Here is a 24460-nt window from a genome sequence, read left to right on the forward strand (position 1 = left end):
GAGATTATAGGAATTCAGATCTAGGGGCACATCTGATGAGCTCAAGAAATCCCCCACCATAGAAAAGATGCTCTATCCTGCATCAGGGAAGGCTTCTCTAAGAAAATGCAGATTGACTAAATCCTCAAGGATGGCCAGGAGCAACGCCTGCTAAAGGGGACTCCAGTGGTTGGACACACAGTAGACAAGGTCCTGCAAGACATACAGACTGAATATGCAGGCTGATGGAAATGACGTCCCAGGCTGGAATTGGAGGTAGTGCCAGGGGCCAGCAGACCCAAGGCGGAGGAAGTTCAGGCTTGCCTTACACTACAGGATTAGAAGGGCTGGGAAGGGGAATTATATGTCCAGTTTATAGTTTAGAGATGTAGCTACTTTTCATAACAGGGAGCAGGGAAACTTCCACCCACCCACCCACCCAGGGAACCGTCATGGGAAGCCAGGAGAGGACAGAGGCACAAGACAGGTACAGAGGTAAGGGCTGGGTGGTCAGACTGCTGGAATAAACCATAGGTGGCTATGGCAAGGTGGAGGCAATTAAAGCCAGCTTCTAAGTTCCTGCTCTGGGTATAGGAGCGGCGGTAGTTCCTATAGCAGAGAGTGCAGGCCTGGGCTGGGAGGGAGATTGGGATGAGCCGAGTCCATGGTGCAGGCATAAAACCAATGGGGAGATGGGGAGCAGACCTTTAAACAGATGAGGTCGAGAATACACAGGTTGCTAAGCTGATGATAGAGCAGGAAGTCCAGCCGCATAAGCAGGGTCCCACCACAGGGTCAGAGGGGGCGGCAGAGCTCACAGAACCCTGAGAAGCGCCATCCTTTAAAGAGCAGAGACCACGTCACTAAGACAGATGGCTGTTCTGATGAGCATTCTCTACTAGAGCAAAGAAAGCCTGACCAAGAAACCCACATCCAGGAATCCAGGGAGATGACGCACGCGCGAGCCCAGTACTCGGGCTGGCAGCTAAATGCCCACTCCCATAGCAGGAGCAACCCCGATGGATCTGAGTGGTCTAAACCCCTGCCTCCTGGTTCGCATCATGTACATGTGAAGGGATTGGTCTTTGAAAGCATCGGATCTGTGTTCTCAGTTCTCACCCAGTAGCCAAAGCTGAGGAACCTGACCTCTCATCTTCAGACCCGCTTGACCTCCCGGAAGGAGGTGCTTTGGGGGTGCAATTGGGCAGTCCAGCCATGCCAAGGCTCACTAATGCTTTCCAGCTCCATATTTGTTTCAGGTGAGCCCCACAGCCACACCCTAGGTGAACTGTGTTCTGGGCAAGCCTGGGTCTCTTGCACTGCCTCTCTGCTGCCTTCTGGGAGCTTTGAATGGCTGTGGCAGAGATGATGAAGGGCCAACCGTGGCTCTCTGTAGCACCTGGGAGAAAGAATAAGGAGGGGAAGATGTGGATGAGAGAGAGGGGGAGATAAGAGAGGAAGAAAGAATGATGGGGAGAGGAGGAGAGAGAAGATATGGTGAGGAAAAGAGAGGAGGGAAAATCAAGAGAGAGAAGGAGAGTGCTGTGAACAGATACCATTACCAAGGCAGCTCTTATAAGGACATCATTTAACTGGGGCTGGCTTACAGGTTCAGAGGTTCAGTCCATTATCATCAAGGCAGGAACATGGCAGCAACCAGGCAGACATGGTGCAGGAGGAGCTGAGAGTTCTACATCTTCATCTGCAGACTGCTAGTGGAAGGCTGATTTCCAGGCTGCTAGGATGAGGGTCTTAAAGCCCACACCCACAGTGACACACCTACTCCAACAGGGCCACACCCTCTAATAGTACCACGCCCTGGGCCGAGCATATACAAAACATCGTCACATGGAGGGAAGAAGAAATAAAGGGGTAGATTAGTGGGGGGTAGGAGGAAGAGAGGGAAGGAGGAAGAGAGGTTGAGGAGAGGAACATTCGGCTCCACTGTGAAGGAGACAGACTCCTCCAGGCAGGAAATGAACGCCCTGAAAAAGTTATGCTGAGCTGCCAAGAGCAAATGGAAGCATGGCGTTTTAAAATGAACAGCGGGATCTGCCGGTTGTGCCCCTCTACACTTCAGGAACGCTTTCAGAGGGACTGGGAGACATGCTGAGGTATAGGGCAGCCCTGGATGGAGTGAGGAAGGACGAGAGTCCCGCATCCTGGAGCTGCCCCAACTTGCTTCTGTCTGACACTCCCAACAAGCCTGGAATGCTACTCCTCTGGGGCAGCCACAGCAGCCCCCAAGGCGAGGAGCTTGGCAGAGAGCCTGCCAAGGTTGAAAGCCAGAACCAGATGTCACATGCTGAGGTGCGTGGGGCGGGGGGGGGGGGGGGACTTGTGTGTGAACATGTGCAGACATCTGTGGTCACGGGCATGTTGGAGGCCGTCCCTGCTGCATGAGGGTTGTGTGAGAATGTGTCAAGGAACACAGTGACGTTGAGAAGAATCAGGTCCGAAAGGCAGGTGTCCATCAGCAGCCTGCAGTGAGCCCTGGGGATGGATGGGATGCAAGCTTCAGAGTCTCACCAGGCTGAGTGAGAACGGACTGTAATTCTCAGTGTGCCTACGACTCAGCCATTGCATCTTTGCAGTTATGTAATGACAGAATGGGATAAGCCCCCTCATTACTGTGCCCTGCTTCTGTGATTCTCCCCCCAAAACCACCGTGCATCCTTGCCCAGAGGAGCATGCCACCTCCAGCTCTTGTGTCCACACCCTTATTCCTGACACCTGTCAGACAGGGACCATGCATAGCCCTGGGCCTCCTTGGACTTCTTTGTTTTCTTGGCTGGTTCTCTGCCCTTTTGACATGCTGGAGAGGAAAGCCCCCATCCGACCTTTACCCTAAAGGCAAACTGAACAGGAGGGAGCATGGTAAGCTCTAACTCAGGACTCTGGGCGCTGGCCATCTGCTCTCAGACCCAACCCTCAAGCCCCCAACTCCAACACCAGGACACCGCTTCTCAGCGTTGATCAGTGTACGGCGCCCCTGCCTTCATAACCAGCTGGAGGCTGCCCCCTCAGCCCTCCCCTTGGCAAGCTTCTAGCCCTGTTTACTGAGCAACAGACATGAAGCTGGCCATCTGCACGGGGAGAGGCTGCCATCAGAGAGAGCTCCAGCACACAGCACCCACTGTGCTCTGGGTGTGGTGTTGGTTCTTCGGCACACATGAATTCACAGTCATGCGAGGAGGGGACTTGAAATAGCGCATCTTAGGGGTGAAGCAAGGACGGCACCCAGCAGTTGTGCACCCCAGTCCTCTCCACTCATAAATGGCAACAGCCCTTGGGCTTGGACCAGCAGCCACACTCCAGAGCCCAGTTCTTAACTCCCACCCCAACTGAGAGAATAAACCATGCCCTCGGGAGCTCATGGCCTGGTACGTGGCATAGTGTCATGAGGTGGAAGGGGCTGGCCACGACTAGTGTGCAGGGGATGTAGCCACCACCCCTGTTCTCGGGCCTTTGGTCATGGGGTGCCAGATTCATGTATGATGGCCTAGAATGTTCAGGAACAGGTTTTCTTCCCTCCTGGGAGAACCACCAGGTCCAAGTTTCCAGTGGACTTGCTTCAAGGCGCCCCGTAACCCTTGTGACCCCTGTAGTACTAGCCTGACCCCAGAAACAGAGGTGGCCCCCAAGAGAGCCCCATGCCCAAGTTTGCACAGGAGTATCTGGAAAGGCAACCGCTGTCTGGGGAAAAATATGTTCTCATGCCCCTGGTAGAGGGAGCAACTCTGTGTTCTCCCTCCTGTAATTGTCACCATCTGTTTCCCTGCATAGTGTTTGTTGATGTTTTCTTGTTTTAAAACTGAAATGACTCAGATTGGAAGCTGATTTAGGAAAAAGGATCAGGGAGGGAAACTCAAAGCGGCCATGGGAGAATCTGTGGAGCTGTTGAAGAAGGAAAGTTTCTGAGAGCAGACGGAGTGTCTGCCTGCTGCTCCTGCCCTGGGACGCTACAGACCCCTGCAGCCCAAGTAGGCTAGCAGGCTAGGGATGGGTGTGTGTGTGTGTGTGTGTGTGTGTGTGCATAGGTATTTGTCATTCTAGGACTGTGGCTTTCAGATTCAGTGGCTGCTGCCTGGCTATGCCAACAGTCTCAGCCTGCATCTCTGCTAACATATGTACAGCCATCAGTAGATTTATGGGTTAACTCTCCAAGAATAATATCTAAGAGTTTCAGTGCTGGTACTAAATCCCAATGAAGATGAGTAAGGAGACCGGGCGTATTTCAAACATTTAAACCCCAGTTTCTAGTAAGAAGCCATGTGGCCCCAAGAGCTAGGCTCTGATAATGACTGCCTACACTGTGAATCTTTGTGGCCTTGAGGACCAAAGTTCTTAGGCCAACATTTTCTATCCCAGGAGGGCCAAACATGGAGCAGGACAGGTCTGGAGCTGATTTCCAAAGGCCAACAAAAGCACACTGATAGGACCACTCGCCCCCAGTTCCATGCCAGTATCACCTAGACTCTTGCTCTCCTAAGTTTGGTTATGTAAGCAAAAGGAAGATTCTATGTTGTTTCTGGTCACTAATATCAATACATGGCCTGTATTTTCCATGTAATTTAGCTTAGCCACAAAGGCTACCATGCCCTGGTGGTGACCTGGTACCCAAAAAGGCCTCTCAGAGACCTGAATGAAAATCTGATCTGTTTTCCACTCCTTTATCCTTCCCTGATGAGCCACCGCCTTTGGAGTATTCTTGGGCCTCAGCAACCCAGAGAAAACTGATCTACATTCTTACCAAGGAAGACTAACGTTTGGAATGTCTTCCTTGTAAAATGTTCTTAACACTTGCATGTTTCTTGTCCCTCACCCCTCCCATGGCAATGACTGCTGCCACCTGCTGGCATCCACCACCACACCACCACCAGCACACCACCATCACCACACCACCACCAGCACCATCACACCACCACCAGCACCACCACCACCACCACCACCAGCACCAGCACCACCACCACCACCCCACCACCACCACCACCACCACCACCATCACACCACCACCATCACACCACCACCACCACCACCACACCACCACCACCACCACCATACCACCACCATCATCACACCACCAGCAGCACCAGCACCACCACCACACCACCACCAGCACACCACCACCATCACACCACCACCAGCACCACCACCACCATCACACCACCACCACCACCACACCACCACCACCACCACACCACCACCATCATCACACCACCACCAGCACCAGCACCACCACCACACCACCACCATCACACCACCACCAGCACCAGCACCACCACCACCACCACACCACCACCACACCACCACCATCACACCACCACCAGCACCACCACCACCACCACTACCACACCACCACCACACTACCACCACCACCACAACCACCACCACCACCACCAGCACTATCACTGCCACCGCAGCCACCACCACCACCACCATGACCTCTCCCTTGTCCCTGGTAGTAGAGGGTGTCCACTTCTCACTGAAATATATCTTTCAGGGAAAAAATTCTCATGACTGTTTATAGATTGTGTTACCAGCTTTCCTGAAAGCAATAAACTGACAAAGTGGAAAAGGTTATCTTGGCTCACAATTTTCCAGTTTCCATTCACCATCAACTGTCCTGTTGCCTTGGACTTTGCACAGTACATCATGGTAGGAGCCAAAGATGAAGCAAACCCACTCACCTTCTGGCAGCCAGGAACAAAACTCAAAAAGAAACTACATCGCTGTAACTCCCTAAAACCTCTCCCTAGGTCCCCATGCCACGCTGGGGGCCCAAGCACATGGGTTTAGGGGAGACATTTCAGATCCAGTCTATTACATCAAGGAAGAAGGGAAGCAGGGACTCGGGGAGATAAACTAGCATAGGGAGCTCTGGGCACTGTGCAGGCAATGGGGTAAACTTGACTCTCAAGGCTCATGGTGCCATGAGCCAGGCTGGGGAAGTTCTTACCAAGACATTCGTGGATCCTGTCTGTGCCCTTGAACCTTTCCCTCAGAGTTTCTTTCCAGAGAGTCACAGGGTCTGAGCTTAGCCCTACAGCACAAGACAAGATGTGGAACTCATTTTACTTAGAGTAGTGTTTAGGCACAAGCAGAGGAAACTTCTCATGTCTGCATATTTAAGCACTTTTATTAAGTGGAACAAGCTATTTCTGAACACGAGAGTGGCCAACAGCCTTAGAGGAAATTAAAATGAACCATGACAATGGAAAATTGCACAGGGGCACGGCGGATTCTACAGAGATAAATACAACAACCCTTTCAACAACATGCGGGAAAGACTAGAGATCATGGAGATTATGTTGCTGCAGGGGTGGGGGGAGCTGAGGGAAGCTATGTATAAACCAGAGCTCTGGCTGGTGGGGGTGCTGATTGACATGCGAGTCAGGTCTGAGGGTAACTCTCCCCCATTAAACGTACCCCCAAGGGTCTGATGGGCAAAGCGGAACCAGAAAAACAGCAGTCAGATAGATGATAGAGAACGTGGTCTGAACACCCACTGAGTGCATGCTGTGCGGGTGCTGCCGACTCGATTCTATCCCCTAAAACCCTTAGGTTGAAACTTTTGCTCTCATTGTGCTAGATTTTGGAGTCCAGAACTTCAGGAGATATTACAGTTTAGATGAGGTCATGGGTGAGGTCCTAGTGTAGTGACCTTATTCTCCTGTGACAAGAAGTAGGGGCCAGAATTCTCTGTCTCCCTTCAAATCAACACACAGGCAGAAAGGCAGCCGGATGTCCATAAGCCAGGAAGAGGAATCTCATCCAAACATACCATGTTGGCACCCTGATTTCAGGTATGCCAGCCTCTAGAACAATGAGAGGGAAAAAATGTTTGCTATTTAAGTTACACAGTTACATACTAGGTGTGTAATATACTGTTATATTGTGGCATCTTGAGCTAAGTCAGTAAGGAACTGAGAGGGACAATGGGATCTTAGCCTTAAAGAACTCTCCAGCCTTGAGAGTTGGAAAGCTACCCTGTTTACAGATCCAATTGGTGCAGCTGTTAGGACTGTGATTTGGATTGTACTCTCTGAGGCCAGAGACTGCTCAAGACTAGGTCTCCAGCATAGGTTAGTTTCTTATGTAGAATAAGCACAAAATGAATGGATGGATGGATAGATATATGGGTAGGTGGGTGAGTGGGTGGATGGATGGATGGATGGATGGATGGGTAAATGATGGATGGGTGGTTAAATGATGGATGGGTGGGTAGATGGACGGATGGGTGGATGATGGATGGATAGTAGATGATAGTTAGGTGGGTGTATGGATGGGTGTGTGTATTGGATGAATGGGTGGTTGGACGGATAGGTGGATGAATGGGTGGACAAGTGGAAGAGTATATGAGTGGGCTGATTGGTGGGTGGGGATAGATGGATGAGTAAATAGGTAGGTGGATTGGTGGGTAGCTGGGGGGTGGGTGGGTGGATGCGTGGCTGGGTGTTGAATGAAAGGAGGGTTACCCAGGCTGTTTACTCACCCCACCTTTTAGTGTCTATCCTGAGGGAAGGAATGCCTTCTGTCTACACCAGGGCAGAACTGCTGTCTCCTGTACTTCTTGCCCTTCTTAAGCCTTTACCAATGTCAGTCATAGCCCTAGAGCTCGGACAGACAGACATATCCTGAGCATCGATAGACTCGATCTACCCCGCAAGGTAGCTACAGCTTAAAGAGATGAGTCAAGACTGAGAGAGAGTTTTCCTTTATAAATAAATAAACAGATAAATAAACTGCTTTTAACTGCTTCCATTCTGAACCAAGAAAGCTGAGCTGGACCGAGACAGAGTAAGCACCTCACCTTCAGGACATGCCTAGCCAAATGGTATGGTCATTACAGAGACTATGCGGGGGGACAATGAAAGAACACCAGGGATCAGCAAAGGTAAACCGAGTCCACAGCGCATGCTTCTGAAAATGTCCACATTGAGGAATCCCCGCTGAATTTGAAGCCCCACGCTGGGTCAACTGTAAGCTTGGGTTCTGAGTCTCGAAGTCCCTTGGATAAGACTCTCTCTACTCCTCCTGCTGTGCTCCCTGTCTGAGGCGCCACCTCACAAGGACATCTGTGCTGTGCTGTCTGTTTCTTTGTCCTGTGTGCCCCTCAGTGTGACTCTGTCACAGTCCTCTCTCTTGTTAGGCCTCTAATGAGGTCACTGAAGACGTCTGTGTCAGGATTGTGTCGCCTGGCATTGAGGCCCGCGCTCAGTCAGAGATGTGCTCTCAATGCAGAGGGGTTGAGATGTGGCGCTAGTTCTCTCGGCCAAGCAAGGATTTGTAATTTTAAAAAGAAGGATCATAATGATCTGTTGCAGCTACAACTAGCAAAGTGGGGGTGGCTTTAAAAAGCCAGTAGAGGTGTTAGTAGATTCTACAAGAAGAGGCTGGAACTCAGTTTAGGGACCCGTCATGGTAGAATGGACCATACCAATAGGAGGGGCTTTGTAGATTCTAGAATGTTCTTTGGGAAGGGACTGGGAGGCCTTAGTGGGCAACAGATCAGGCCAGACCAAAGCCTAACCATTCTGAAGTCTCTCCCCTGGGTGGCTGGGAGGTCCAGAAGTCTGGTTCAGAATTCAAATTTAGCTCATGGATTCTAGGCCTAGGAGAGCCAGGCCCAATTAGCAGGTGGTCTAGTCAGGGGGTCTGTGAGCCTCTGTAGAGCCAGGTTTGACACAATTGCCCAGAACTGTCCCTCACCAAATTTGCCACAATGTTATATCTGAACTTAACAAACAGCTTTCCTCTTGGAAGTGAGTATTTATTGTCAGGTGTGTGTGTGTGTGTGTGTGTGTGTCTGCGCATCAGAAGCTGACCCCAGGGTGGGCAAGAAGTGGTCCTGCGCTTACTACCTGCAGGGTTGGCATTTAGGAAATGTCCCATCAAAGGGCAGAGTAGGGGCTGTTCTGGCCGCCTCCCTACCCGCCCACTGTGGTGACAAGAATGAAGGCAGTCTTCAGCATGTGCTAGAAAAGCAACTAGCCCAAGCCCAGGTGACGAGGAGCCTGCAGAGCAAGACAGGCAGGTTACAAGGAGCAGCAGTTGGGGGCGCTGTGAGGGCTGATTGAACAGGGGGATGAAAGGCCCAGCGCAGCTCCCTGGCAGCTGCCCCTCGCTCCCCCTCATCTGTGTGTCCGTCTGGGCCACTGGCTCCCTCACATCACAGGCCTCCACTGAGGGCCAGGCCTGCCCTACACCTTCTGTAAAATGAAAGGGAATGGTATCAGAGGGGCGCTGAGGCACAGGAAAGGGCCTCTTTCTTTTCAAAGACTTTCATTTGTGATAGGTTTTTTTTTCCTAGGTGATCTTATTTCAAAGCCCCTTTGAAAATTTTGTGGGTTTTGTAATGGATGAAAAGTTACTTGGAAATAGGGCTAAGAAGTTTTCGGTTGAAAGTTGTTAGAGGAAAGTTGAAAGCACGGAAGTTGTAAGGTTCTGCCAGATTTATCATTTCTTTTGTCCACGAGACCCACCGTGGAAGGGGCTTTAGTGCAAGGGGCCCAGGGAAATCTATCTGGACAGGGCATGTGCAAGACCGTGGTGCAAAATAGCCAGCCTGTCCACAGTTGCTTTACGTCTGCAAAGGAGGCCGTCTCTGCTGAACTCTGAGCATTTACATCTCCAAGGACTAGACTTTGATGCTGGGAGGGGACAAGCAGATGTACTTCCTGAGTACTATAGAAAGCAGGCTCTGGAATCGACAAAGGGCTGCCGCACGCGTGTTTCCTGTCAGAGACAGAACTATTAAAGAAGAGACCCAAACGGGACCTGTGGTGGGGGGGCAGGTCTGGGGGCTAGTGTAGACACTGGGCATGACCCAAGGTCAGAAGAAACAAACAACTGCACAGAGAAGGGATGTGGGCAAAGTTTAAGTGAAGGAAAATGTAGAAGACAGAGAGGGGAAGAGGATTTCATGAAGAAAAAGGAACCTGATGTTGGGGCTCAGAGGGGAAGGACAGGCAATGCTACAAAGATGGGCAGTGTGGGGTGAGCGACCTGGAGACAGGGTAGTTCACCAAAGCTGAAGGAATGAGTGTGGAAGCTGAGAATGGGCAGAGAGAAATACCCGGTGTTTCTAGCCCTGGGCAGGGTAAATAACAGTAGTGTAGGGAGGGGCAGGAGGCCCATGGAAGATGAGATGCAAGAAGAAAGGGCCAGGGCCTTTCCTCAGCCTAATTTTGAACAACTAATGGGAAGAAGCTGGTAAGAGAAGGAGGGAGAATGAGGAAGTGTGAAGAGAAAGGGTGTGCCTGAGGAGGCAGATGTGTCCAGATGTGCAGCCCCAGTCTGAGATGGAGGAACTGGATCCATCCAGGAAGACCCATATCACACTGGCAGAGGCTAGGGAGGTGTCAGAGGTGGGTTGGGCCTAAGATGTGAGGGAGGAGGCGAGATGATGGAAGCCATTGGACCTGGCCTCCTGGCCCTAGTATAGACAATGGTCAGAGGAGAAGGCACTGTTGATGAACACAGCAGAGGAAAGAGAGACTATAACCATCATCCTGTGGGTGCCTAGCAAGGACTCAAAGTGTTAGCCAGCTGTGTGGTGTGCGTGACCTCAGACTATATGGCTTAGCTCATTGATGAGGATGTCAACCTCAAAGAGGTGACCCGGGAATATTCTGAGTCTCCCCAAACATTGTACAGGTCTTAGAACTTGTGCTTCTAAGACTCTGGGACCCAGTAGAAAATAACTGGGTCATAGGGATTACACCTTCAAGACGGAAGTAGGTCAGGTTCGGTGCTAACACATTCGTCCCCGCTCCCCCAAAATGGTGAGCCTGGTCTGGCCCAGGCTGTCACTTCTTGTTCATCCATATGATATTTCCCGCATATACCCTGCCTATGTGATCCTTCCTCCCATGGGGACATCTCCAGAACTGAGCAGATTGCAGGCACCCACAGAACAGTACCTAATGTTCACTTCCTTGTATTATAATGTGTACACCATCTCAGGTAGTTTTCTTTTAAAAAAAGGTTATTACACTCATTCACTCACTCATTCATTCATTCATTCATCTGGTAGGGAAGCATTCTGTGACCCCTTGACTTTGTGTGCAGACATGGGGCTGCTGGGCCTGTCTCCATCCCAACAGCTGTGCCCACCATTGGCATGTGGGAGGTGGGCACAGCCGTTGGGATGGAGACAGGCCCAGCAGCCCCATGTCTGCACACAAAGTCAAGGGGTCACAGAGCAGGGTCCCAACCAAGATAGGCCTCTGAAGTCCTGTCTCCCTCCTCGGCTGAGCCTGTCTCTGAGGTCTCTCCCTCCTTGCTAAGCCCCTCCCCACCCCCCACTCGTTTGCATCTCTGTACCCAGGCTCCTAGCGGGGTCATTTACCCGCCTGAGACATCATCATATTCTGTAATATGATTGGAATCTGAATATATATTTAAAATGACAAGATGGAAATTAAAATTTAAATAAAGAATTACTTTTCTATAAGTTTCTCTGAAAGCAGTAATTTAGCAGCAAATTGATAGAGAAAGGTAAGCGCTGGTCCTTTAAACCACCGTGCGGGTTTCCGGCGGCCGAGCCAGAAGTGTCTCAATTTAACACATCATTGGTTAGTATTATTAGAAATTTCATCAGGCTCTGCAGTGCATTCTGGTGGGGCTCAGAAGGGGAGGCCAGGGGCACAGACCTGGGGCCGAGAGAGACCACCCTGGTTAGAGAGGGTAAGGGGGCCACAGGAGACCCACCCCCAGCACCAAGTGGGGCTTTAACTGTGCTTTTCCTGTTTTTAGCTCAGTAGCAATCAGAAATAAGAACTGAGGCGCTCTGAGTACTATGAGCCCCTCTCATAGCTTTGCTGGTCAGCACATCCTCTATCCCACTGGCTCCCAACCTTCCCAATGCTGAGACCCTTTAATACAGTTCCTCATATTGTGGTGACCCCCCCCCCCCCGCCCCTGCCAAAACATTATTTTGTTGCCACTTCGTGGCACATCATTTTGCTAATGATTTGAATTGTAACTGTGTTTTTCGATATTTGAATATCTGTGTTTTCCCATGGTCATAGGCGACCCCGGTGAAAGGGTCATTCAACCCCCCCCCCCAAAGGGGTCACGACCCACGGTTGAGAGCTGCTACTCTAACCCCTGGAAACCTAGGCCCAAAGCAGGAGTTCCTCAGCAGTGGCCTCCCCAAGAAACCGGCTCTCATGAGCCACGTGAGCAAGGCCCCTAAATCTATCCCAGTCAGGACCCAACAAGCAGCTATAGCCGCTAGAACCCCAGACTCGGGAGCACAGGCCTAGGGACATAGGTACAAAGACCACCATTGCTCCACAGAGCAGGGCTAGAACAGCAGCATTGTAGCCTTGTTAAAGTAGCACGATTTGGTGATCCCTTGCTCCAGAGCTACAGAATCAGAACTCCTAGGACTACTGTCCATTTCTAGGAAACCTCCTCGATGCATCTCATATGCCTCATGTTGGAGATGGCTGCGGTGGTGGCGGCTGGACAGTTGTACCACTATACTCTGGAATGAAGAGGCCTAACAGTCTAGAAACATACTCATGGGCTTAATCTAAAAGCACCCAGGCACAAAAAGATTTCACACCCATCCATGACCTCCACCAGGAGCACACCATTCCTTTAACTAAGACTTGCCTTCCTGAGATCTCACCACAGGGTATGTGATTTTTGCTAACAATAGGAATCACAATGTAAATATCTGGGAAGTGGGCACGCTCTGCCCTCAGTCCCCACCACTTCCCACGCGTAGACCTGGGCATCAGGAAAGCCCTACACGTCTTGCAGGAGAGGGACGACAGGTAGAAGGAAAGAAAACGTGAACCATTTGCCAAGAAAAGCTGTCCCACTGTGCTCGGCCACAAAGCTGACATCTGCTGTCCTGTGATTGAGTCCCCCAGAGTAACCCAAGGGCTGGTGGTCAGAGATGCCTGAACCCTACCTACTCTGCCACCTACAGGCACCAGTTCCTGATGTACTCAGAGAAGGAACAGGAGTGATAACCTCCAGGTATAGAAACAAAAATGAAGTGACCGCTTTCGCTACTCCCAAGCTCATGAGCTCCCAAATCCATGAGGTCTCTGCCACCTCTACGCAGCGTGAGGACCCAGAGCTGTTCGAGCCTCTCAGGGAGGCTCAGACTTCCAGACTGCACTCTTATCTGCAGGGCAAGATGGGTCAAATTATTCTGCCCTGACTGTTAGCGAAGCTACCAAGCAAGGTTTTCAGAGGGAGGGTACATAAAATGAGCAGGGCAGTCAGAAAACACGGCTCTGTCCATGATGGAGCCCATGCCAGCTCAATCTATCACCACCTGCAGCAATAGCCAGGAGCTACAGGCGTGGCCCCACTGAATGCGTCTTCCTGGATTGGAGGTTACGTCAGGGAGTCCTGAGATGAGAAAGGACTGCAGATCAAGGTCAGAGTGTTGCAAGTTCCAGGTTCACTGCTGGCATTTTCTTCCCTGTGGCTTCTCAGCTTTTCATCCAAGGCCACGTTACTCCCACCACCCATGTGGGGCAGCTCCGAGGGAGGCTGCAGGCACTTGTTTTCGTAGTTACAGGTTAACAGCCCCCTTCTGTACTTACGCTGTCCCGAATCCTCTGTGAAATGCTGGCGGATGCTGATAACACGGGATGCGTTTGCCAAGAGCAACACACAAGTGACTCTCAGTCTCTTGTATTATACAATATATACAGTAATGTGTATATCTTGGTTTTTTATCTTTTTCTTTTCTTTCTTTTTTTTTCTTTCTTTTTTTTTTTTTTTTGGTGGTGGTTGTTAGTAGCTTAACAGTATTTTCTAATATTTCACAAATTGTGTGTGAGGATTCAGAAAGACTGGTTGAGACCTAGGTTTATGCCAGTCATGGGTAGGGCAGAAGCTGTGAGTGTTCCTAAAACAAAGAGCTGGAGGGAGGGGAGATAGCTCAGTCAGTCACGTGCTTGCTGGTCAAGCCTGAAGATCCGAGTTCAGACACCCAGCACTCCCGTGCAAGGAAATAAAAAGCAGGGAGGGTAAACGTCACACTCCTGTAATCCCAGCAGGGAAGACTCAGATACTGAGGGGTCCCGGGGGGCAGGGGGTGGTGGCTGATCTGCTCATCAGCCAGGCCAGGTGAACCAATGAGAGACACTGTCTCAAAACTGAGATGGAAAGTGATTGAGGAAGACACCCAACATCAACCTCCAACCCCACATCCGACGACGTGTGCACATCCAGCATACACACACAGAGACAGGCTCAGAGTGGGTGAAATAGCACGACCCTGTGCTCCATCAGCAGTTCCAAGCCGACATTTTCTTTTTGCGATTTGAATTATGTAGTGTATTACCCTGTTGAAGACTAAGAGGCCCCTTGGCCTGCACAGCTGCCATTTTCCCTGTGTGCCTTTTGACTCTCCATTATCTCTAGCAGAGGTGGGTAGGTAGATTCCTGAGTTCGAGGCCAGCCTGGTTTACAAAGCTAGAACAGCCAGGCTACACAGAGAAATCCTGTCTTCAGACCAAAATTAAAGACAACTTGCAAGAATCAGTTCTCTCTCCCTACCATGTGGGTCCCAGAGATCAAACCCAGGTCGTCAAGCTCGGTGACAAGCGAGTCATTTCACTGCCAAGTGATGTTGACCTTCCGATTCTCCTGCCTATACTCTCTGAGATCTGGGATTGCAGGAGTAGATCTCCATACTCAATTTTGTATAGTGCTAGGGATCAAACTTAATGGCTACCTGCATGCTAGGCAAGGGCTCTACCAAGTGCGCTACATCCTTAACACTTTTGTTGTTTGTTGGTTGGTGGATGGATTTGATTTGTTTGTTTTGGGTTGAGTTGCTGCGTTGTTTTGTTTTTGAGACAAGTCCTGCTATGTAGCTCTAGCTGACATGCAATATTTTTTATTTAACCCGAACTCACAACAGTCCTCCTACCTCGGACTCCTGAGTGCTAGAATTAGAATTACAAGCATAGCCAGGCAGTGGTGGTGCATGCCTTTAATCCCAGCACTTGGGAGGCAGAGGCAGGCAGATTTCTGAGTTTAAGGCCAGTCTGGTCTACAGAGTGAGTTCCAGGACAGACAGGGCTACACAGAGAAACCCTGTCTAGAAAAAAAAAAAAAAAAAAAAAAAAGAAGAAGAAGAAGAGGAGGAGGAAGGAGGAGGGGAGAGGGAGGATGGGGGAGGGGAGGAGGAGGAGAAAGAGAAGAAGAAGAAGAAGAAGAAGAAGAAGAAGAAGAAGAAGAAGAAGAAGAAGAAGAAGAAGAAGAAGAAGGAGGAGGAGGAGGAGGAGGAGGAGGAGGAGGAGGAGGAGGAGGAGGAGGAGGAGGAGGAGGAGGAAGAAGAAGAGGAAGAATTAAGAATTACAAGCATAAACCACCACACCTGGCTGTTGTGCCTTTTCTTAGGTCTGGCATGGGTGCTGCCATTAACAAAAGTGGGAGTGGGGCATCATGTGACTCTGCTCCCTGCAGTATCTCTTCAAGTCTGTGTCATCATACAAGTCCCTGAACCAAGTCGGGTATACCGTGGCACTGCTTATAAGTCTCTCCAGGGCAGGACCATGACCATAGCTGAGCCTGGGGCCCTGGTACTTATAGACCAGAGGAAGAACAAAAGCAAACTGAGGAATTGGGGCTCCAGGCACTCTTCCAGGAAGGGGAGTCTCACACCTCAGAGGAACAGTAGTAGCGTGGGGTGAACCACGCTCAGTGACACTCAGGAGATGCAGCCACTCCAGCTGTGTATTCCACCCAGTGACAAGGCATCGAGGCCTGCAGGTTCTAGTCTGGAAGCAGGTCTGTAAGATGTGGGTGCCATCATCAGCTACATGACCTGAGAAATGGGGCGTGGGAGGGGATGAACCGGGCTCTGTCCTACGTCAAGGGTAGAAATGTGCCAGTTGACCAGGGTCTCTTGAGGGTAAATACTCAATCCTGCTGAATGTTTGTGACCCACTGCCAGCCCATCCATTCTGGAAGCTTTCTGGGATTTCCTGGCTCTTTGGATATCTTTGGGAAGAGTGGATGATACTGTATTTGGAATTTCTCAGTCATGTCCTTAGCAAGAGTCAGCCTCAACTTCCTACACCTCCACCATTCCAGGGCACTCAAGGAGAGGTGGAGAGGGATCAATAGTCTCTGGTCATTGTTAGTGGATTAGGTTAGCCAAGCCTCTGGGCAGCCTCCAGTATCCCCCATAGCTGTGGAGTCAGCCAGTGGTCCCTAGAAAGGAGAAGCAGACTCTCCATGGCTCCGCCCCATGACCTGCGTGTGCCGCGCTTCTTCCTGAAACACGCTCTGCAGATTCATTCATTCCTTAAATGAGTAATGATGTCACAGTTCTCGTCCTGTGGGGAGCTGGGCCAGGCGTAACACCGAGCATCTGGAGCATCTGTCTTCGTGGAGTTTGCCTGGCAGGACAGGGTCAGCAGGACCTCCGGGCAGTGTGCAGAGCATTGTGGTCATGCAGAGGGTTGAGATGGGACTCTGAGCTCCCACCATCATTCAAGCCTTCCCGACCACGTGGTTGCTGCAAGTCTTAGTGAGATTTTTGTGCAAAGTAGAGAGAAGTCCTCTCTCTGGTTGCCTGACCAGCAGAAAGCAGGCTGTCTGCCCACCGTAGACTTGTGAACGTACTGCTTAAGCTTCCTCTGTGGAAGTTCAGGTACCTCTGCCTCCCAGCCGGGTTTCATCTCCATTGACCCCCCCAGGGATCTTTGTATTCTGAGAGCAACACTGTGGGTCGTGTGTAACTGTGTACCTGGTCTCCCCAGGCTGGAAGAGGGTAACCCTCCTGCTCTGGGAAGCTGCTGGGGGCTGTGGGGGGAGAGCCCGATGTCAGCAGGCGCCTTCAGCCTGTGCAGCCACCTCACAGAGTTGCAGCCATAAAGGACCCGGGTCTTTAGTGTTCTTCAGTCTCTGAAAGAAGCAGGATGCTGTCAGCTACCGTAAAAATGTGACCTTTGAAAATTTACAAGAGCCGAGGTTTAAAAAGCTGCTGTGTTAATGATGCATCCCATTAGCATCTCATTAAAGGGAAGCTGAGAGGAACCAGCTCAAGCCCAGTGATGGGCAGATAGGGCCAGTCTGCAGAGCTAGCAAGGGAAGGCTATAATGGCAGGACTCTGCTGATGAGTGCCACCATGTGCCACCACGAGCAGAAGCCAGGACCAGGGAAAGGTGGCCTCCCAGATGTCCCAGGGAGGGGCAGCAGAAGGAAATGGGAAGTGAAGGAAGCCCTCCCTGCCCAGCCTATTTCTTCAGGGAAGCTGGTCTTTTGTACTGGCAGCTCACCCTCTATCCGCACCCCCACCCCCACCCCTAGCCCTACCCCCACTCTTGCTTTCTTCCTCTTAGGCAAGCCCCCATTCAAGCTCTGGAAAGCCCAGATTGTTCCTTGGGATTCCAGATGTGTGAAATTTCAAGACCATGAGAGGGAAATTCAGAGCTAGGATCACAGACTCATACAGGGTCCCAGTCTCCTTCAGAGTCTGCATCTGCATGATGGGGGGTCTAGAACCCTTGACAGGAAGAGAGGCCCCCCCTGGTCAGTCTCCCTGCCTCACATGGCCAGTCCATATACGGCTCACCTGGAAGCCCTGGACCTCTCAGCAAAGGGCACACTCCTGCATCTAAGTTGTTTGTTGACAGAATCAAGAAAGGAATATTCACTTGACTGCTTTAATAAAATAAAGTTCCTGAACTGCAAATTGCTTGCAGCTTAAGATGTTGCTAGCTCAGAGCAGAAAGAATGTGAGTGGTTTTATTTATCATTCCTAAAGGGGTGGGGAATGAACTTCAGAGCGCCTTTCTTCACTCCAAGAAACACTTGTACTGATCATAATAGGCACAGAGACAAACAGGAGGCTGGCAGCTGGGTAATCCCCTTCCTCCCTGCCCCACCCTCATGGCTCTGGATCAGCCTATGTATACCCAGAGTACCCAGTGTCTGTTTGGGGTACATAGGAGGTTGCCTTGTGCACAGGCATTGACCGGTCCATCTGAGAGCAAGGTCTGGGTCTGAATAGCTTGAGCCACCTCACCACTGCCCTGGCTGGTTCATCAAATGAACCCAAGCCCAATAGTTATTTGCCAAAGACCAAACCAAGACATAAATAAGCCAGTGCATAAGCATATTTGTCAGGAGAAGTGTGCTACTTCTCAAGTTCAGAAACTCCCCTCATTTGGGGGGCAAACATTAGAACTCCCAGTGTCATAGCGCAGAACCCAAACTCAAGAAAACTGAGAACCAGCAGTGCAGGGAGAGCACTGGGAAATCTTGAGCCAAGCTGTTTGCTCTAGGTTATGGGCAGCAGAGAGAGGCTGCAGCGCCCCCTCCTGACAGAAAAGGTTTCCACATTGTCAGCCAACAGGCTTGCTGGCAAAGAGGCTGGAGAAGGGGGGCGAGGGGTGGGGAGTGGGGGGGCGGGGGATGGAGGGGCGGGGCGGGGATAGAGGGGGTGGTCCCAGCATTCAAATGTGCCCTCTAAACAAGACTCTTGAATGGGGCAAAGCATAGCCTCCTTCCTGCTCATATGCTTCTGATTTCAAGAGCAATTTCTATGTCTCAAAAACCACCCCGATCCTAGAGCCTGGGGATGGAGAAAAGGCTGCAGCTTGCTAGATGGCTTCTGCCTCTAGACGGAGCACATGTTGAAAGCTGTCTCTGAAGAGAACTCCGAGAAAGCCGCTCCAATATTCCCTGTGCTTAGTCACGATTGTGGCTCCCTCCCAATATGGCTGTATTCCCCGTTTGTGTATTACTCCTCACCCCCACCTCCTCATCCACGCCACAAGCAAGAGAAGGGCCTCTGATCAGGATGCTTGTCTGAAGAATTGTCCTTTTCCTTGGGAGACTCTTCCTCTGTTCAGGTCCTGTTCACGGAAGTGGAGCATCTGTAGTACAGGCCAGAGGTAAAGGGCACCCTAATGCAATTAGCTGAGCACTGCCCCGTCTCGGTGCTGCCTGGCTTCTGCTCTCCCAGCAGGCCCCGCTGCAGGCGCTGTGTACCAAGGTGTGATACAGCAAAAACTCCAGAAGCCCCGCCCAGCCTACTCACCGCATCCCTGCTATGAGCCTGGCCTAGGACTCAGGGGAATCCCCCTGCTCCAGGGCCCCACAGGGAGCTCTGCCTCCAGCTTCATCAATGAGTCGGCTGTGAGAAATGTGGCTTTCACTTGAAGATGCTTCTGCGAGTGTCCCTGGAGAACCTCTAACCCCTCAGCCCAACTCGCATGCTACCTGACTGGGTTTCTAGGAGCTGTTACACTCATCTCAAAGCCAACTCCGCTGACATCCCTCCCCCCTGCATCCCAGTTTCCTTAGCCCAGCCTCTACAATATGTTTAAAATCCTAAAACTTCATAAATAATGGCCATCGTGGGAAATCTGGTATTTAGATGTGGTGATACACAACTGCAATCCTAGCACTTGGGAGCGAGAGATAGGAAAGAAGGTCATGGGTTGAAGGGCAGGCTGGAATACAAACCCTTTAAAACACAGAAGCTGGGCATGGGGTCGGTGGCAGAACACCTGCAAAACTGGTACAACACCCTAAGTTCGACCCCCAGAACCATTTATTTTGAGAAATGCATACGCAAGACCTCACCCACAATCCTCTCATTCAAGGATAACGTCTCGACAACGTTTGGGTCACCCATCTCTCACACATGTTGTTCAACACCAGGGTTCATAGGGAGAGCACATGGGCCTAATCTTGCTGTCCACAAGATTTATCATCAAAATCACAGTGGAAACATTGTGCCTTCTCATTATAAATTTCTAGAAAGTATACGCTTAGTAACCAGTGTCCTCTCAGGAACTATAGTGTCACCTGATATTTGCTTTCATTCTGAGGGCCGGTTTCTTGTACATCTACACAGCCAAGTCAGAAAGTGAGCTCACGCAGGCCACTCTGAGGAGCCCTGGGTTCTTCCTACCTAGGGACATAGCCTGACCTGTCCGACCAACTCCCATAAATCCCTCCCTTTCTCCATGGGATGCCTGGGTCTCAAGAGCATGTGTAAGAGCATTGTGGGGAACTCAGCAGCATGCAGTGGCCCTCACCTGCTACCTGATGGTAGGTGCTGCAGAGCGAACATTTGCTACCTCGTCAGGAATTCTCAGTCAACAGCCACAAGTAGCCCTGGTAATAAGACTGAGAATAAGTAGGCACAGTCAGTGCGCTCAGCACATGCCCTGGGTAAGTGGGTAGCATTTGAGTTATCGTGGATGACTGACAGTCTGAGGGCCGAGGTGTCTCTTGAACCAAAGTATAGAGTGTTCTGTCAGTTACAGCAGTCCCCTGGGCTAGGCTGCTAGAAAGATACATGGTAAGACACTGGCTAGGAGTTCCTGGAGGCCAGGAGCTCATCAGATCCAAACCCATAGATACTCTGTCGTGATATCACCATGATCCCTCCTGGTAAGGAGGCAAGGGTCCCAGTGTTAGTATGGCTGAGTGCTGGCTCTCCTCCTCCTCCTCCTCCTCCTCCTCCTCCTCCTCCCCTTTCCCCCTCCTTCCTCTCCCCCTCCCTCCTCTCTCTCTCACTCTTGCTTTCTCGTCCTCTCTCGCTCTCCCTTTCTCTCCCTCTGCTCATGAGCCCAGTAGATAACGCTTCAAGGATCTTGCTGAGAGAACACGTTCCAGACATGGTCCGAGGACAGTCTATGCTAACCATTCTCATCTGTTTCCCACAGGCTCCGGGCATCTCCAAAGCCGACAATCAGTCCCAGGGACTCACGACCAGCATCCGATGGGGGCAGACACCTGTCAATCAGTCCACACCCTGGGACACTGATGAGCCGCCCTCCAAACAGATGAGGGAGAGCGACAACCCAGGTGCGTGTTCATCAGCTGACAACACACCTACTAGCCGGGTGCTCTGTTCCTCTCTGGAGACCCTGACCCAGGAGTCTGCAGAAGCCCAGATGTTGGGCTTAGGATGTATGGGACCCCGGGTTTCTCAAGTTACACTTCCAGGGAGATGTTATTGACTTGCACACAGTTACATCAGGACCAGGATGCTCTAGCCCCGGGACTGGGATTTCTTCCACAGTATCTTGGTCCTCCTCTGGCTGCTCTGACTTCCCACTGCTCCTGGAGCTCCCTATCCCTCCCAATAATTGGAGTCACCCCCAGTTCCACATCTTCTGCTGAATAAACACCCCAAGCCCATCATTCCTAAGACCCATGAGTTCCAGTCCCTTCGCTTTCTAGACAATTGCTCCACATCCCTCTAGAGTGCCAAGCCACAGCTCAGTGCTAACAGCCTATGTACTGCCTGACCGGTGCTCTTCCTTCGGCACCTCCACATTGGTCATTACCGCCCTCGCTCATAGCTGTCCAACCCACAGATAGTCCATATCCTGCCCCAACAGTAAGGCTGAAGATCTGGGGACACCAGAGCAAATCTCTCTAATCTCTACCAAATGGGGCTACTGTAATTTCAGGTGCTGTGTTTTGTTTTGGATTCTTTTCTTTTCCTTTTTCTGTGCTCTGTTCCCAATTTGCCCCCAAATTGTCCTCTGTAGCCCATCCTGGTAGCTCCCAAGTCATTGATTGAAAACAGTGGTCAGGGCTTGTGCTGTAGGTCTGCAGCCACCTTTCAGGCACTCATCTATCAAAAAAAAAAAATGAATCGTCTTAGCAGCGCAGCGTCTTGAAGCTGTCTGGGGCCCTGTCCGCCAGCCTCTGACAATTTGATGCATGTTTCCAGGTCTCCTAGCTAGTCCCGGGGAGCGCTGAGCTTGGGTGGCAGGCCTTGGCCTTGAGACATCCCGCCAGACTGGCTCGTGGTGGTCTCGCCTCCCCCGTGTAGCTTGGACATGGTCCCCCTCAGCAGCCTATTCTCGAATCTAGCCAGCGATGTTTTGCCAATGTTTCTTGGCTTGCGGGCTCCCTCCCTCATTACGCAAACCATAAATATTTCTTGCACATTATTGTGTGCCTTGTTGTGCGTGTGATCACAAGGCTTGCAGCCGTCCTACATGCTGGGAGTGTGTGCCTGCGGCAGACGAGGAGACTAACGTGGGACAGGTGTGCGTGTCACTTACCCAGAACCAGAACCAGGACTCAGAGCCGTTTCCTTCCGACCTCCTCACTCAGTGCTGGTTTGAGTGTCACTGTGTACTCTGAGCTCCTGTCCTTCCTCCTCATCTAATGTCTGAGAGGGAATTCCCAGCCCTTCCTTTTAGCCTCTGGGACTCCCAGTCTCCTGCCTCAGTCTCCCCATTCTCAGCCTATATCCTAACCTCAGAGGAATCATGAAAACTGAGGTTGAACTGGACAGTGGAGGCCCCAAGCAAAGGCTCAATAGGTCAGAGGTGACCCAGACTAGACTTCTCTGTCATGGTATCTTTCAGCTTTCTCATAAGCACCCTGGGTCACCTCCATATCAGTGAAGCTCTAGGTAGATAGAGGCCCTGCTCTGCCTGACCCGGGCACATCTGGCCTCTCATCTTGCACTGCATCCTAAGAGGGGTGCCTGATCTTCCTTCTCCTCCTAAAATTACCCAGAGAGCCAAACTGGGTTCCTCCGGATTCCACCAGGCTGGTTGTGTAAGGGGTGTTTGAAACAAAGCCTAGATTTAGTCACCTTAAATCTCTTCCAAGGTCTCCCAGACTCCACCCACCTCCCCCACCCACTCCCACCCCCACCTACTCTCACACCTGGGAATGCCTTACCACCTTTGAGCAGGCGCTCACCTGAAACCCCAGCCAGCAATGCCCACTGCCAGTCTCCTCTTTGACTCCCACCTACTGCAATTCTCCAGCAAAGGAGGCCCTGCCACACAAATGTAGTGTCTACCATGTCCGACACATTGTTGCTTTTTACTCACAAATGCACCACTATCTGGGTTCTGTTCTCAGTCCAGATGAACAGGAGAGAGAGAGAGAGAGAGAGAGAGAGAGAGAGAGATATGCTGGGAGAACCCAGGCTCTCCTCACCAGGGCTCTTAGCTCCTAGGCAGAAGAGCTGACACCAAGACCCGCAACTGTCACTACACATTCTTTGTTTTGTTTGTTTAGGGCAAAGTCTTACTCTATGGCCTTGGTTGGTCGGGAACTCACTATGTAAACCAGGCCAACCTCAGACTAGTAGAGATCCGCTTGCCTCAGCCTCCATGCAGGATGCTGCGATTAAAGGCGTGCAGCCCGATACCCTGCTGTATCACATTCCTTAACTGCTAAGTGCTTGGACACGAGCCTGTTAACCACTGATTTACTCCAGGTCCCAGCCCAAGGCCTGGGACAGTTGTTGTTTGCTGAATGACTGTAACTGACAGAATAACATTTTTTTTTCCATCTCCCTTGCAGGCACAGGGCCATGGGTGACCACGGTGGCCGCCGGAAACCAGCCTTCCCTCATCACACACTCCTATGGAGTGGCCCAGCCTCCCACCTTCAGCCCGGCTGTGAATGTGCAGGCCCCGGTCATCGGGGTGACTCCCTCACTGCCTCCCCATGTGGGACCCCAGCTCCCGCTGATACCCGGCCACTACTCACTCCCACAGCCGCCCTCCCAACCTCTGAGCAGTGTGGTGATGAGCATGCCTGCTCAGGCCCTGTATGCCAGCCCTCAGCCCCTGGCCGTATCCACTTTACCTGGAGTGGGGCAGGTAGCCCGCCCGGGACCCACTGCTGTGGGCAACGGCCACATGGCAGGGCCCCTGCTGCCTCCGCCTCCGACAGCCCAGCCATCTGCCGCTCTCCCCAGTAGTGTTCCTGCCACCAATGGGCCCCCCACAACAGACTCGGCCCACGGGCTACAAATGCTTCGGACCATTGGAGTGGGGAAGTATGAGTTCACCGACCCAGGGCACCCTAAAGGTAAGTTCTGCTGTCACTCACAACCCACTGTGTGCCTGGTCTGTACCCTCTGTAGCTCCCGGCCTGGTCACTCCAACGCAGGGATGTCAGGAGTGTTTTGTGGTAGCTCTTTCGTTGGCTTCATCTAACGGCAGCAGGAACTCCGAATAGTCAGGGAATTCGGGCAGAAAGCCGATGAGGAGGCTGAGACAGGCAACCGCAGGATTCACAGAGTGAGAAGGGAAATGATGAGAGGAAGGAAGGAAGGAGAGAGGAGCCTGAAAGCCCAGAGCCTAGCTTGTGCTCACTACTGACTCCCAGGCTAGACCAAGAGCTACCCACTCCCCTTAGGGGCCACTAGAATAGTCCATAGAGGCCGTTACCGATTTCCATCCATAAAGACATTCAAAACACTATCTGCCTGTGCCTGTGGACAAGCCTTCTCCACCAAACTGTCCACAAGAGCGGGACCAGACTTCAAGCATGTTCCTGCCACCCTGAGCCATTTGAGGTTTGGGTTTTGAAGGACCGAAGGGGGACTCTATGAGTCCCCGGGAAGAACAGCTCTGGACTGGCCTTCACAGGATGCTAGCCCCCAGTCCAAAGGGTGTTTCCTTGCAAAGATCTTGGTGATTCCTTGGGACCATTCTCTGCCTACTGTTCTCAGCACAAGCTCCAGCGTACGCAGAA

At 51.5% G+C, this 24460-nt stretch overlaps 1 protein-coding gene across 1 annotated transcript in view; it reads left to right on the plus strand.

Annotated features, from left to right (window-relative positions):
• The window catches only part of Klhl29 (kelch like family member 29), a 298502-nt gene that overhangs the window by 215329 nt on the left and 58713 nt on the right, over positions 1 to 24460 (plus strand). The window contains exons 4-5 of the mRNA XM_052186148.1: positions 20659 to 20800; positions 23279 to 23791. Coding sequence (XP_052042108.1) covers positions 20659 to 20800; positions 23279 to 23791 — 655 coding nt within the window. The remainder of the gene's footprint in view (positions 1 to 20658; positions 20801 to 23278; positions 23792 to 24460) is intronic.

This window comes from Apodemus sylvaticus, chromosome 6 (assembly GCF_947179515.1).
Source record: "Apodemus sylvaticus chromosome 6, mApoSyl1.1, whole genome shotgun sequence".
NCBI lineage: Eukaryota > Metazoa > Chordata > Mammalia > Rodentia > Muridae > Apodemus > Apodemus sylvaticus.